The sequence below is a fragment of the Polyergus mexicanus genome, unplaced genomic scaffold (assembly GCF_030449975.1).
Source record: "Polyergus mexicanus isolate NDT 795.1 unplaced genomic scaffold, iyPolMexi1.0 SCAF_8, whole genome shotgun sequence".
In the NCBI taxonomy this organism is placed as follows: Eukaryota; Metazoa; Arthropoda; class Insecta; order Hymenoptera; family Formicidae; genus Polyergus; species Polyergus mexicanus.
Genome location: NW_027223328.1, coordinates 740909 through 757534, shown reverse-complemented (window position 1 = coordinate 757534; position 16626 = coordinate 740909). Strand labels below are relative to the sequence as shown.

Genomic DNA, 16626 nt, shown 5'->3' with positions numbered 1-16626 from the left:
GTCTTTGTTCCGATTGGTCAAATATTAATCTCTTGTGGCAATTATTTTGTCCGAGTCATATCTACGTATAATTTTCGTATTCCATGACCAAGAGCTCGTAAAAGAGTTTAGTCGCAAAAATCAAATTTGACTGAATCGATCAAATTGTCTCTTGCACGTGTCAGTTTTTCCGCGATTTTAACTGAAATGTCTCACCGCAGTTTGAAATCTTCGAGTCATGGATATTGCGAAGCTATCTTCTCAACTTCGCCCAGAAACTCTAACAAAGAGAACAATGTTCCTGCGATAAAAACGTAAGTAATTCGGTTGACACTGTTCAATTGGATAGCCGTTGTATATATTTTGCGTGATAGTTAAAAATTCTTAATTATCATCAAGATAAAAATTGTAAATCACATGTTACCAAAAATACTAAATAAATATCACTACACATTTTTTTATTTATATAATATTAACTCTAAAATTATATAAATGCATATATATACATTTTTTATTTCTAAGTGTAACTTTTACTATGTGTGTAAAAAGTTTTATTTAATATTTTTATTTTTATTATTTTTTATATCTGTTTTATTATTAAATTAAACTTATCAAATTAAAACTATGATTTTTATGTTACAGAAAGAAAGATTTGTATCCTATCTTATCTGATGAACCATCTACTTCAACGCAAAATCAAAGTACAAACAAAAAGACACAATGTTCTATACAGAAGACGAAACACGAAATAACAGAGACTTTAAGGCCTTCAAATAAGTCATCTAGTATGCAACTACCATGTGTCAAATCTACAAATCTATTGAAGCAGGAAAATGCAATTTATAATAATATTACATCTAATGAGAAATTAAAGACTCCTGTCAGAACAAGATTTGTAAATAGCGCATCTAACGACAAAACATCAGTGGTACAGTTTTGTACACCCAAGCATTCAAAGATGACAAATACACCTAGTGCCAGTACAAAATTCAATATTTTGTCTGCTACAAGAACACCTGTGAAATGCTACTTTAGCGATCATGCTTTGTTACAAAGCACTCCAGATTGCTTTAATGTGGTTCACTTGGAAACTCCATCTCATAAAATTGATGATATAGTAGTCGGAGAGCAAACAATGAATGATGGTGAAAGCAGTAATCTCACTGTTGGAATACGCATCAGACCTTTGAATTCCAAGTAAATATAATTTAACAATTATAATTGATGTCATAATACAAGCTTTTCTATTCAAATATTTACCATATATTTTTCTATTATCTTAATTATTCGTAATTAATATCTATTTTAGAGAACTGAATGATCCAAAAGTTAAAAGAGTTGTGCAAGGGAATGGTCAGAATGTTGTTGTGGAATGTGAATCCGTACATCACACTTTTATGTATGATCATTGCTTCATCTCGTATAATGATCCGCTTACGCCTGGTCATGCCAACCAAGAAATTGTCTTTCGTAATATGGTATTGCCATTAGTGCAAAACGCCTTTGAGGGTTATAATGTCTGCTTATTCGCATATGGACAGACGGGATCTGGGAAAAGTTACAGTGTAATGGGCGTAGATTCTGCGCACTTAAGCGTGACGCCCTTTGATGAAAAAGTCGGTATTATACCGAGATTCTGTCAAGAAATATTTACCCAAGCGCATGAAAATCCACAGATTATAACTACTGTAGAAATTAGTTATTTTGAAATATATAATGAAAAGATACACGATCTCCTGGCTAGTACAAATAATGGATCAAAAAAAGCTCCTCTTAAAGTAAGAGAGCATCCTGTCTTTGGCCCCTATGTTGTAGATCTGAGCCAGCATTGTGTGCAAAGTTACAAGGATTTACAAGTAATTTTATAGTTTTGCAATGACAAAATGTAATTTTATTTTTTTTACATACGAATTTAATCTCTTATTAATATAATTTTTTAGGCTTGGCTTAAAGTTGGAAATTCACAAAGAGCCACAGCTGCAACTGGTATGAATGAGAAAAGCTCACGATCTCATAGTATTTTCAGTATTATATTAACTCAGACACATTCGGACAACAAATTAGATTGTGAATCACTTGATGCCGATCGTCGTAGTAAAATTAATCTGGTTGATTTAGCTGGTAGTGAGAGATTGAGTCAAACTTCTGCTACTGGTGATAGATTAAGAGTAAGTATTTATGATTAATAAGATTTTACTTGAACTATGCATTTTTAATAAAATTTATAATATTTAATATTAATTTATTCACAATAGGAAGGTGTATCTATCAATAAATCTTTGCTTACCTTGGGAAAGGTAATTGTGTCACTCACGGAGAACACAAACAATCGTAAACAGGGTTTTGTACCATATCGTGAATCAGTATTAACATGGCTGCTAAAAGTGAGTACTATTTTAATCATGTGTTTTAGATTATTCATATATAAGCAAAAATGCTATAAAAATGTTTATCATTTAATAGATACATTTTTTTGGAGATTGAGAATTTGAAACTAAAATATATTTTTGAATGTATGCAAACTGGCATGAATTTTTAAGATAGATATTATCTCATATGAGATAAGCCTTATATAATCTTCTAAACTGTTATGAAGTATTATTTTAATATTTTTTTTATTTCATGCCTTATTATTATTCATTATTAATATAAATAAGTTTAGATAGTTTTAAAATGTGATATTTTTTTTGGAAATGATAAAATTTATTGGGGTTTTATTAGGGAGGGAGTAATTTAGGAAAACACATTTTTATAGAATTTAGATTTTTGTGCATTATTATTATTCTTATTATAAAATATTCGGTTTTTTATGTTTCTTTATATTTCCAAGCAATGTTATTTAATCACGCAAGTGCGTAATATAACAATATTTATGACGATAAAATGATTTGTTATATCTGATAATATACAAATCAAAATCTTAATACATAATTATTATATCACAAATATGATAAAAGTAAATTATCTTATTTCTAATCTTCAATTCTATTCATCGTCTTGTTAGTTATCTTTTTAATTATAATATATTTATCTCTCAGAGCTAAATACAAGTTACATAATTTTGTTACAATGTAGTGGCAATATTATATTCAACTAATCTACTTTACTACATCTTATATGCAAAATCGTATATTCAGTCTTATGTATCAAGCAATTAGCGATCTCTTTCATTATAAAAAACTTTATCGAATTTTCAAATTGATTCTCTGTATCAATTTTTACAGTATGCGCGAGTTTAAGTATACTTACTATCTCATAAGCAGGATAGTTATCAACTAAATCTAAAATGTGTAATTATACAATGATACTTTTTCGTTCTCTTTATTTTTTTAACGTAAATCTAATTTGCGTGCAAGCATCAATGCAGTTTCCTGAATTTACCGAAGTCATAGTAAACAGTTTCTATAAAAGAATAACATTATTGTTTTTTATATTAATTTTAGGCATTCAATTTTAATATGCCAAGAAAGAAATTTGCATATCTACAAATATCTGTTTTTGCATCTGCATATTTATATAGAAATGTATTTATATCCATATTTACAAAGAAACATTTATTAGAAAACTAGCGTGCAACCAATGTTGCGAAAATTTAGTCATAAAGCAATATATCAGGTACATTTTAAAATCACAATTTTTCAAAACAAAAACATCATCTAACTCAGCAGATCAGTTTTTGCAAGCATTATTTATACGCCAATTGAAACTAATTTATCATTACTTTTTTATATATTTAATAATCTTTATTAATAATAATCTTGATAACAATTGCAATAATAAAATATTCCTGTTTACGGTGATAAACTTCGGCATAAATCTTAATTTAATTCCATCTATAATCTTACTCTTGGAAAATTTATTTCATATGTTTTTGAAAATATAACGTTTATATGTCTTATTAATTAACCCAATAATTTATTATGCTTGTATTTTCATGCTTGTAAAATATATAAAAAAGCTTTAAGAAACTATTCGTTTTTCTATATCGCGTTAATATAAAAATTAATATTGTTATTTCTTTTCGTCATGTAATACTTCAAGAGTTATGATTCCGGTTTTTTTGTATTGCATAATGATTTAGCAAATTTATTTTTGTTTGTATTTGCCACATTTTTCTCACTATTCATTGCATCGTTTTCCTCCTCTTCTTCATGGATCCCCTCGTGACAGAAATCGCTTCGTGATTTACTTCTTATGTAAACCGCTAGGTTTCTCCTTTTCATCTCTTTGCATAAGTGGCAACTTTCTTTGGATTGTTGCTGCGCGGTTCGTTGGCTTTCCACTGATTTTCCTAAATAATAATACGAAACGAATCATAGTGTGTCAATCTCCAATTTCATTTAATAATTATATATTAAAGCAAGTCAAAAAGTAAAGGAATTTTATAAAGATTATAAAGTTCTTTTACTTTTTAACTTACCCTAGTAAATATAAAAAATTTTCTTTTATGTGAATATATATAATAAATTTTGAGTAAAAATACAACTTCTACTTTTATAATTTTGACTGCATCATTTTATTAATCAATTATTAAAGCGCATTGACTGGTTTATGTTTTCATACGGCAATAAATGTATAGTAATGGTTCAATTATAGTAAGCTGAAATATTACATTGCTGAGTCTGAATTACGTTACCTATATATCTATAGATCGATTAAAATAATATAGTTTACAAATTATTTTTATCTCAAATGAATAATCAAGGATTCGTCAATTTTTAGTAATAAATCTATAAAGTTAGATCCCATTAAACACATTTATCCGATATTTATGGAAATATTAAATTTCTACATAATGGTATGTATATATGTAATCAATGCAGGTATAAACATTATGCATAAAACATGAATAATTACTCACAGAAATAATTGATTTTAATTAGCAGACTTATTTAAAGATTTTAACGAGAGAAAGTTCGAAGTTGGAAATTCTCAAAAATTATAATTTTATATCTTTACGGTAAAATACACAACAAAAAAATACATTTTCAGATCTTGAATGTTGCAGACGAATCTTTTGCTGAAAGTTCTTCATTTTTTTCTATTATTATTATTATTATTATTATTTTGTCATAGTTTTATGTAGTGCTTATGAATACGAATATTTTATAAAAATTAAAAACATTCTCTTTTTGTTGATGGAAATCGCATATGTTTATCTGTGCGTATTTTACAAGCCATATAAAACTTACCAGTTAAACCGGTTTATTTCCTCTTCGGCAAACTTACTTACCGAGCCTGCTAACGTGAATATATATAGCGTGATATTTTTCTTAATAAACATATTGAGGTATATATATGACGCAGTTCATGAAATATAAAAAGTCAAAGTATCTTTTCGAGAAAAACATCTTATATTCGCGAAACGAAACAGAGTAATCGAACTATTAACATTTTATCCGCAATGATGCATGTGTAATTGATATGCAAGTATTCAAATATCAAACTTTCTATCCAAAAAAAAAAGAGAAAAAAAAGAGATACGTGAACTTTACTTAACATATTTGTATAAGTACGCTAATAAAAATAAATAGAATCTTTTTCAGTAAGTATTAATTTATATTTTACGCAACGTTTTATATCTATATCAATTACATATATTATTGTAGACAAAATATGAAACTCAATAATATTTCAACGATAATCGGATAAAATTTTTGATAAGATTGAAATTAAACATTTATTATTAAAAATTGACAAATTCCTGATTGTTTATTTTGAGGTACAAATAATCTGTATATGAACTATATAATAAAATATTTTATCTACTTACACACAATTATATAACATAATTCAAGATAAAGTGATTTAATACTTTGATTTAATTAAAACCAATAATTGAAACATTTTTATGTGTGATGCTATAATTTTCTGAGTTTTTTTTTAATCATTAAATGTGAATATTTTATTTTAAAGTATTAATCGTACTTTAAAAAAACCTAATTAAATGTACAGTATTATAAATAAATAGTAAATAATCAAAATTCTTAGCATATATACTAATTATTTTTTAATTTTCTCTTTATTGGCGATACACGTAATCTATCTTGAATTATGTTATATGTATAATTGGTTTTGTTCTGCGCCAATAAGACATATCGATATAATAACATCGAATGACCGTCACGGTATTCGACGCGTTAATTAAAAAACTGCCAACGTAAGATCTCGGACTCGCTCACCTGTAGCGCCAGATAATTATATCCTTGCTTTGAGTCATGGAAATCCATCGTTCTACCTCGCGGCTATTAAGATACTTGAATGTACTACGTGTAATAGTTTAGTTGTCGCAAACGTATTGACGGATTACATTTATATTTCAAGGGATAATTAATCCGATGAAAATGATGCAGTCGTTTGAAGGATTGAAGATGCATTTCAAAAATGTTTTAAAAGCTTTTGAAATCTGATTAGCATTCTTGTCAAATGTTTAAAATTGACATTTGGCAAGTTTCTTATCGGGAGAGTTATCGTGTTTTGAATTTCAAAACGAATCCGCGGATTGATAACGAGAAAAGATGCTTTGAAGTCCGAAACGTGATTCGGGTCAACTCGTCCGAAGAAACCAGCTAAAAATAGACGCGCGTGTATATATCACAGAAACGTAACGTGCGTACGGATGATACCTAGAACAACTGGAATTGCGAATAAATATAATGCAAATTATTTGCTCATATATGTATTATCTCAATACTTTGTATATCTTTTCTCGAAAATAATTGATTCTCTTTTTTCACATTTTCACACATAAAAGAAAATTTTAATTTAAATTTTATTAAAGAATCCATCATCCCCGTTTCTCGAAATTGACGCGACTCTTACGTATATCTAATCTCGGTATAATTCAGTAATATCGATAACATCCTCAATAATAATGTGCTTATTGTTTTCGCAATGTAATAATTAATTGACCAATGCAATTTTTCTGAGATAGAAATTTAAGATTGTACCATCGATAATATCTCATTTTATCTGATATATCATAATTTATCTTAAATATGCTAACAAGTGATCCTCTTTTTATTTGTCCGTATTAAGATTGCGCAGATATGAGATAAACGCGCGGTAAATTCGCATCAAAGTATTATCACCAATATAATATTTGATCGACAACGTAAAAAAAAAAAAAAAAAAAAAAAAAAAAAAAAAAAAAAAAAAAAAAAACCCCGGTGTATGACCATAAAAATCGAGATACGCATTTCATAAATAAACGTTCCATGCTAAAACTGATTTTCATAATTATGCAACGCTTATCTGGTTGCGATGACGTAAATAAAGACTGATTTGCATGAGAAAATACAGTAACACGTGTGCTTTTGCGTATCTTTCTTACCATTATTAAATCGAGCAATATTTAATAATTAATATCGTGTAAATCATCCTGTCTCGATGAAATTATCCAAAGAATTATGGCTATAAACACCGCATGTCTATAAGTGCGATTAATATTGATAAAATGCGGTATGTAAAAACGCGAATTCGTGATAATGTAGTGGTTATCTTTTTTTTAACAATATTTCTCCTTTGGTGTACATGATATGTACATCTAAACTGTAGCGATATAATGTGTAATATAAAATTATAATGCGAAGAATTATTATTTCTATTATCATATATTATTTTATATTAGAAATATTGATTATTTTCGATTACGTTTGGAGTGTATTTCGTGTTCTTATAACGAGAATTTAATGCTAATTTATTAACAAAATGTTGACGCAGTTAGTTTTTGCATATTTTGCATTGATATATATACTTATCAGCATTTTTAATCTGTCTGATGGATATAACGACATTGTATGTATATGGCGATATTGTACATTTAAATCGCAGCAAAAATACGACATGAGTTCACAAAAATCTTTTACAATTTATTATAATAATATATATCTATATTGTTTTATATCATAATATTCATCTCTTCTCATATATTTATATAAAACTAATGTACTATAATTCTTTTTTACTTAAAATTTCTTTTTTTATTTATAATTTTTAATTTATCTACTACAACTCAATTTACTCTGTTAAGTTTGAAAAACTTTTTGTTCGCGTATAAGAAGCCATTTCGTCGTTCACAGATTGCGAAATTTCTGTACACAATGATTATTCTGAAGAGTCATACTTTTACAATACTTTTTACGGCTATTGATTTTTACGTGTTTATATTCTCTTCTCATTGTCAGTCTTCATCCGATTCGGAATGTTCTTATATAGACATTAAATAGCTGTAACGATAAATTTCGAATAATCGAAAAGTACGTCGATATTATTTATTTCACTTAAAATGATGAGTATGATTACGGAAGAATTCGGATATAAATAATTGAAATAACTGTTTATTTTTTTCTTTGTTTGACGAGTGCCTAAAAATATGCTATTCGATCCTTACCGACAAATACTAAAAATCAGCGATAAGATATGACAGCTACAGATAAAAGCAACGATATATATATCTTGAGATTACTTGTCAATTATTTTCATCATATTTTCTTCTGGCAAAAATATACGTGATATTTATTTTATTCTATATACGCGATCTTGTGAGAAAAAAAAACCACCGATTAAAACGGAAATATACTTTTTTGTTTATTAATTAAATTAATATTTGTAAAATAAAATCTGAGCCTGCCTCTTATTTACGTTGGGAAATTATTTTGCTTGGCGCCTGCAAAGACCACGTTTAATAAACATCATTAATCATCTGCGCGCAATATATCTTTGTTGTATTTTAACAAAGTTAAATATCATTGTGCCAATCATTATCTTATCCAATATACAGGACATCAATCTAAGAGATTTTTTGAATTTTTTTGATTAAAGTGCATTTTTTTTTTTATTTTATCGAAAATATCCAGTTTTTCCTTGATTCTTTAAATATCACGATAATAATTCGATCTTAAATCAAGATCATCTGTCAAGACATAAGACAATTCTCTCTTTCTACATCTTTTTTTCTGCAAAGATTCACTGAAAAATAAGATTTTGAAATCTATTATTATTCTGCTATTCGATTCGCATTCGTCCGTTTTCAATCATTTATATTATCTTAAAAATTATTAATATTCTTGTTTAAATAAAAAAAAAAAGGAGATCGACTTTGGATTTTGGAAAAAGAATTCGTTCGTTAAACGAAAAAAAGACATCTTGTATGTTCATTGAAGGAAATATCTTCGCTGCAAGTATATAAAAGTAATGCCACTTATAGCTTATTACCATCAATAAAATATGAGTATAGTAATTAGAGGGAAAGAATATCCATAATTAGTTGTCAGTTATTACCAAGTTATGGTGAAGAATAATGAATAGAAAATACGCTAGTTTTCGCAATACGAATATGATTACATATTCTGTTTCCATAAACGATACATTATTAGCTCCAAATTGAATACAATAAAAAAGATTCTGTACTCACTGGTGCTATTGAAGTAGTCCTTGTTCCATGGTAATTCGTAGTCGCGATACTGCGGATTTCTCGAATATCCATAAGTAAACACCTCTGGTATGTAAACGAGATCCATGACGATTTTTCGATTAGCTATCAACGTTTGAATGAAAATGACAAGAACGAGAATTGTTGTCGGCGATTCTCTCGTCAGCGACTCGTATTCTCGAGCATGATTCTTTTTCTCAAGATGCTGCGATTGCTCCAGAAGATCAGTTGTGGATAAAGCGTCACGGTCTCCGTGTGCTCGATCGCAAAAACGCAGTTTTCTTCTTCCAAAAGACGTCAGTTTGATCCGTCGCCGATCGCTTCTGCTTTCAACTAACGAAACGTGGATGCGTGGATCGTGCATGCATGTTTAACTCCAACGCATGTAATGTTTATCTGTCGGTCAACCCCACTCCCCTTCACCGCTTCTACGTCCGTTCCCCTCTACCGCTTCTTTTACGATACATATACATCTTCCATCCTTCGGAATGCGTATACGCTTGTTTACGCTCCCGATGTGCCCCACCTTCCGCTCCGCCAATCACCTTCGCCGCTTCTCGTGAATTTGCGCGACGCGCAAAAGGTAGCAATGTGCGTGACAACGAAAGTCGCATGCGTGCGTGCGTACATATTAGCGCTCACGTTTTATTTTATTGTCGATACTCATAAAAAAAACTAATACATTAATCATATTTGTATGAATTAAAATAATATAGCTTTTCATTATGGACGCATTAATATTTATTGAATCGAGTTAATTTATTATTAAAATTATCGCAAAAGATATTTTTTTCATTCATAATTCTCGGATATTTAACGGCGTGAAAGCCGCATGCGGTGGAGGCGGTATCTGTTTATAACAATTTTATACGTATAAATTTATTATATTTTATATTATATTTTTTTTTTCATTTTTATATTTTATTTTATTATTAAAAAACATTACTAGATTCAATGATTCAATCGTCTCTCTTTTTTTTTTTTTTTAAATGATTTTCTGAAAAATATTTTTCTGTAAATGATTCATCTTTTTTATCTGGAAGATTTTTCGCTCTTACAGTTTCATACAAGTTCAGTTTATTCTACTACATACTTGAAATCTTTTTCGGTAATATTTTATCAAATTTTATGCAGATTTTGTTTAGACAAACAAAATATTATTCAATCACCTACTCGAGTTTTTTTTTTTTTTTTTTTTTTTTAACTATATATATAAGTTCTCTTCACACTATATAAAAACAGTCTATTAATATTTGTAAATATATAGATAAAACTGTAGTGATTTACATGTTGTGTACAACAATAATCCAATTTTATGATTAAGATTTTGGAAATTTGCTAATCGATATAAATATAAATCTTACTGTTGTACTATTTCATCATCCACGTGCAACTCTGTAGTATTAGGTACAATTTCTGTAAATACAATTAAGATATATTAGAAACAGCAGACAGTCTGAAAATTAATTGTGCTTTCAAGCTATTTCAAGAAAAACGAAGCATAAATTGTTATTTGTTTACTTAAAATAAATATGAAGAAATAGGTATATTATTTATTTTCGGCAATTGGCTCTTGAAAAATAAAGTTGATTAAAAATTTTAGCTTTATTTAAATTTATCTTAAATACTACGCACAAACAAAAAATATATTCTTTTTTAATACTATCTCTTTATTTATTTATCGATGTATAAAAAAGATCGGTTTGTCATTGATGGATGACAATTTTAATCGACGATATCCAGTGATACAATCTATAAATCATCAGATTTGCAACCAATTGCTTTCGATGTTTCTGATGTTTCCAGACAACACAGAAAAGACAAAAGGCATCTTAAAGATGTCTAAGACAATAAGCCTTTAAGTTGTCTTTTAGTTATCTTTCACAGACATGTGTTGTCTGGGTAATCTGGGTGTTACAAAATTATTTGTATATATTTATTATTTATTTACTTGTACTATTTTTATCTAATTTGTGTTTCGATAATATAGCATTGCAGCGTGGCAATTTCAGAAAAACATAATAAAAAATAAAATCCTTATTTATAAGCATAATAGAAAAGAGATATAAAAATACATATTATGCTTCAAAAAATATTTTTATATTTTAAATGAGGAAAGCGAAGAGGGGATGTTGCAAACATTACTTATATGTTTTTCTCGTCTTGATGATTTAATCACATATAATTCTATATAAAAATACGTATTGTGGGGAGAAGTTTCTAAGAGATTGTGTAAAAAAAATATACATAAATATTTCTATAGGAGAGTTTAGGAGGTAATTCACGGACGGCGATGTTGGGAACGGTATCGCCGGCTAATATTCACGTGGAAGAAACTCTAGCGACTCTTCGATATGCATGCCAGGCTAGAGCTATAGTCAACCGAATCCGTATCAACGAAGATCCACATGATCGTGTAATTCGGTAAAATATTTCTTTCTTGAATACAATTAAACAAAAATTCGATATTTATCATCAGGATTACATTCTGCAAAAATGTCAGAAACATAAAAATCGCACGAATATGGAAAAAAAAAAATACTTAAAAAAATTCGAATTTTATTATTGCTATATTTGAGAGAACCAAAGTATATAAAGTAAAATATATATATTTTAATAACTTAATTTATTCGAATAGCGAATTACAAGCTGAAGTTCAACGTTTACGCGGGGTGCGAGAGGGATATGAGAAGCAAATTGGAGTTATACCTCGTCGATTACTCAATTGCATCGAGCCAATGCATCAGTCCGATGGGAAAGTTAAGCAAAAGCAAAAGGAGATTGATAAATTGAAAGATCAGTTAAAGAAAACAGAAGAACAATTGGCCGCAACTCAAATGTGAGTGAAATAATTGGATCTCTTATATATAAAAGGATAATGAAGTCAAATCCATATTTGACTTTCTATAATAATTTATATGTATATATATATTTCAATTTAAAATAAATTATCTTCAATTGATCATTAAAAAAAAATTAACCAGAATAATTTTGTAATTATAAGATATAACTTTTAAATAAGGAACTTATAATAGATACATATTTTATGACGTTAAATTATTATTATTTTGTTGAAAGCTCGGAAATTATAATTAATTTTATCCTTTACAATAAAATTTGTCAAAGTTTCAGGATTTATGTGTGTCCGTAAATGAAGCTATTTATCGTGGAATCATACGTGGTGTCATTAAGTCTGTACAGAAATTTCGCAAATTTGTTTAGTGATTTTTTACGATTTACATTGAATCGGTAGGATCTAATCGTTAAGACACGTATAATTACAGGAGCTGGCACGAAAAGTTCCAGAAAGCCGAGGAGAAAAAAAGTTCGGAGCTTAAATATTTGCGTCGTTGTGGAATCGCCATCGAGATTGATTTTCACGAAAAAGATAAACAGGCTTGTCTCGTAAATCTCGCAGCCGATCCTATGTTATCCGGTACGCTTTTGTATCTCATACCTCCAGGTTTGGTTCGTGTTGGGAAAAGTAGCGGACCTGAATCTACCCTCAGAAAACTGGATATCATGTTGGATGGACCTCTTGTTAGGGAATTGCACTGGTTAGTCAAAGACTATGTGTGCTTGTTTCTTTTTTCATCCTTGGGCTTAAATAAAAAAGAGGAAGAGGGAATGAATTGGCGAAATAGAGGAGATATTTTTCTAGTGTGTATGCTGGCTTTTCTTTTTCGTTATGTGTATTTTTTTGAATATATTGTGTGAATATATTTTCTCCATCATACCAACAGTTTCAAAAAGTTCTGGGAAACACTTTCTTTCTAAAAAATATAAAATACTATGAATTATTTAAGCTGTATCTTCTTCAAGTTTTTCAGCTATATTTCTTTATACAGTTTCAGTAATTATGCCAACCAATTCCAAGAACTTTTTGAAGCTAAGTATTTCTATGTATATATTGTACATTGTTTGTTAGTTCTTTCAACTGTTTTTAATCTTAATGCATGTATAATGCTACTATTATGCAACGAATAAGGATGTATAGTAACAATTATTAATTTATACAAATTATTTTATTGATTAGATGAATTCTGATTAGATGTGAAACAAATTTTGTATTTCTTGTAATTCTATATAAGCGTTGTCGATTTTTCTTATATAATATTCGTACATTCTATTTATAATTCTATTATGCTGTTTTACTATCGGCAATCATGTCACATTATGCAGAATATATTAGGGATTCACAAGTTACTGAATAAATTGGAATCTGAATAAGTTGGAGACTTACGGTAAAATATTTGAATTGTACTTGTTTAATTTGCTAACAAATATGCAACAAGTTACAGCTCGTTTCAAAATGGACTTATGCACTTGATGAAAATTGAGTATTCATCGAAACAGATATAATGCTTATTTTACTGAATATTTCAATTCTTGCACATATGCACGATTAACATTTTTAATCTCTTTCCCTTATCGTCTTATGTATTATTATTTATCGATTGCGTTTGCTATATTATCTTTCTTTTTTTAGCTCCATCGAAAATAAGGGCGGAAAATTAATCTTGACACCCGAAATGGACGGAGACACATATGTCAATGGGCAGGTAATGACAATGAATAATATATCGCTAATAGTTGTTTGTAAAAGAGATAAAAAATAAAATTTGATAAAAATATTTCTATTACTTTTTAGATAATAACTGGAAAAATTATGCTTAAACATGGCGATCGTTTAGTCATCGGTGGTAATCACTATTTCAAAGTCCTAAATCCGTATAATGAGCCGTGCAATGCCAAACTTTCTACACAAGCGATAGATTTTGAATTTGCATATCAAGAAATTCTCCGAGTACAGGAAGAAAGGTATATATTGCTCAGAATAAATATAGTTAGAAAAAATGAACAAATTTCTTGATATTAAATATTAATCGAAAAAAAAAGGATTAATTAGAACGCAATTTAATATAATGTAAATATTTATGTTACTAATGATTGTTTCAATGAAGATTGTGAGAATGCCATTTTACTTGTTACTACTGATTGTACTATAATGATAGCAAATTCATTCATTGAAGATTCGATCAAAACATTTGACGGTTTTACGCTTTTGCTATTTGTACTATAATTAATGATATAATTTTGCATTGTTATCAAAATATATCGTTAATAACATAAATACTTATCAACATACATGCATTTGCGTTCTGATTCTTCTCCCATCGACAAATATCATCGTGACAATTACTATTTTTATACATAATAATTTTTCTTTGATACAGATTAAGAGCAGAATTGGAGGAATCGAAACAGAAAGCGATAAAGGAACTGGAAAATGCCAAACGCGAAGTGGAGTTGCAACTCGGGTCGCAAAAATCAGCATATGAGCATAAAATCGAAATTCTCGGTTCCACTGTGGAAGAGCAAAAGCACGCACTCGAACAAATTAATCATAGAAAGAGGGAACTGGAATTGGAAAAGGAATTACTCGTCACAGAGATGGAAACTAACAATAAGATCAAGAAAATACAACTGGAGCAAAGTCACGCGAGACTATCGCCATACAAATCAAACTTTCTACAGGAACTGGAGAATATTCTGAACGAGAGAACTGCAGATATTGAGAATGCGCTAAAGACAAAACTTAATCAAAAAGCAATAACCGCCGGTGGCATTAGTTTGCATGAAATGCAAATACTCGTCAAGGAAGCGACTCAGCGATGTAAAGAAGCTGGATTTAATTATGTGAGCTATGTTACAACAATTATATATACATATTAGAGAAAATATCCAGTAATATATAAATTAAGATAATTTATCGTGTAAATTGAATAAAAGATATAGAATAATTTTTTTTTTATTTTAAAATTTTTATTAAAGAATATAATACTCTATGTAACAGATTGTGTATACACAATTGTTTCAACTTTTCCTCCAGAAATCTTCATGCTACTTTCTGTTTCTAGGAATTTGATCAACAACAAATAATAGTAAAAAAGAATTTACAGTCAGTGATTCGCGTTCGTGATAAAACCCATATGATGGAGACATTATGGCAACCGATGGACTTTTTAGATTGGATTCATCGCTTGAGAAACTATGATATAAAAGACTCGATAAAGGAATTGCGGGATTTCCCTTACAATTGGGAACCTTATGACACGAGAGAAATATTCGAAGATTCTTTAAACAATAGTCGAATTTCGATAAATATGACACCTGTAAAAAAACAATTGAATGAGAGCATTCATCAACTTACCATGGACACATCTATATTGGAACCGACTTTAAATGATCAACCTTTTGTAACGCATGATCAACAGGAAGATATAAATGCATGTCTTACTCAAATTGAAGTTGCTGCGAAGACCTTGAGCAAGCTGTGTCAATATCAGAATCACAATATTAAGCCAATCGTCGAATCATTAACCAAGATACAAGATATTATTGAAACTTTAAAAAACATCTTCCAAAATAAAGATTTAAGTGAATGTGAAGACACGAGTACAAATTCGATAAACAGTGCCAACAACACTGTCATTGATGTAACAAATGATATAAAGACTATCTTCCAGAATAGAGATATAAATAAATGCAAGGAAGAAAATACAGTCTCATCAGATAATGTCAGTAATAGCAACATAGATAAAGCATTAACTGTGAAAAATGTTGTGAAAAATTCCTTAAATCACAATATGTCACCCAAGAAATCTAGCATGCAAAGTAACATTGATGTGAAAACTGAAAATTCTCCAAAAAACGTGAGATTCATTGATAAAATTGAACGTCAATGAGTTCGATAAAGTAAGCAATAGCTACTTAGAATGATTTTTAAACAAAACTTTTCAACTATCATCTTAAAAGTATCTTCTTGTTATTGTAATAATACTACAATAATGATACAATAATGATACATATCGTTTCACAAATGTAGACTGGTGACTCATTTAATTAATTTATATCTTTTAATAAGCTTTAAATAATTCATTAGAACATGCCTTTTGTTTTTTCATATTTTACTATTTTATCAGTTCTATTTAATTTTGAAATTTTGCTTGCATTATAAAACAGTTTTAATTCATGTAACCTAATTAAGAGGCTTAGTAACAAGATACTAAGATACAAAGAAATTATTTGTTTTACGAATATGTTAAGTAAAAAGAAATGTTTTTTATAATTTATGAATATTATATGAATTGTATATTGTGTATGTAAGCCTAGTTATAAATGATGAGTACTCTGCGTTGATACCACTGCTT

The 16626-nt window shown here is 28.7% G+C and overlaps 2 protein-coding genes across 3 annotated transcripts; one reads left to right on the top strand and one right to left on the bottom strand.

The window, feature by feature from the left end:
- The first annotated feature begins 100 nt into the window (after positions 1-100).
- Neb (kinesin family member nebbish) lies at positions 101-16440 on the top strand. 2 transcript variants are annotated; one of them, XM_070300926.1, is made up of 12 exons: positions 101-293; positions 622-1176; positions 1289-1835; positions 1920-2147; positions 2235-2363; positions 11676-11836; positions 12051-12251; positions 12697-12969; positions 13902-13974; positions 14064-14233; positions 14650-15112; positions 15334-16440. In XM_070300926.1, the coding sequence occupies exons 1-12, from the start codon at positions 187-189 to the stop codon at positions 16159-16161; spliced, it is 3735 nt and encodes a 1244-aa protein (XP_070157027.1). In that variant the 5' UTR covers positions 101-186; the 3' UTR covers positions 16162-16440. The 2 variants fall into 2 exon arrangements, with proteins under 2 accessions (XP_070157027.1, XP_070157028.1); XM_070300927.1 differs by lacking the exon at positions 12697-12969.
- Positions 2726-9825, bottom strand: LOC138935932 (uncharacterized). Its single transcript, XM_070300928.1, has 2 exons — positions 9395-9825; positions 2726-4270 (listed from the first exon to the last, which is right to left on the bottom strand). The coding sequence occupies exons 1-2, from the start codon at positions 9774-9776 to the stop codon at positions 4023-4025; spliced, it is 630 nt and encodes a 209-aa protein (XP_070157029.1). The 5' UTR covers positions 9777-9825; the 3' UTR covers positions 2726-4022.
- Positions 16441-16626: the final 186 nt, after the last annotated feature.

Bases quoted from the DNA above. Each gene is read 5' to 3' on its own strand.
- Neb (XM_070300926.1), top strand. From the start codon at position 187: ATGTCTCACCGCAGTTTGAAATCTTCGAGTCATGGATATTGCGAAGCT. The intron at 12,970-13,901 runs GTTAGTCAAAGA...TTCTTTTTTTAG, and splicing joins CTTGTTAGGGAATTGCACTG to CTCCATCGAAAATAAGGGCG. The intron at 13,975-14,063 runs GTAATGACAATG...ATTACTTTTTAG, and splicing joins ACACATATGTCAATGGGCAG to ATAATAACTGGAAAAATTAT.
- LOC138935932 (XM_070300928.1), bottom strand. From the start codon at position 9,776: ATGCACGATCCACGCATCCACGTTTCGTTAGTTGAAAGCAGAAGCGAT. The intron at 4,271-9,394 runs GTGAGTACAGAA...ATTATTATTTAG, and splicing joins GGACTACTTCAATAGCACCA to GAAAATCAGTGGAAAGCCAA.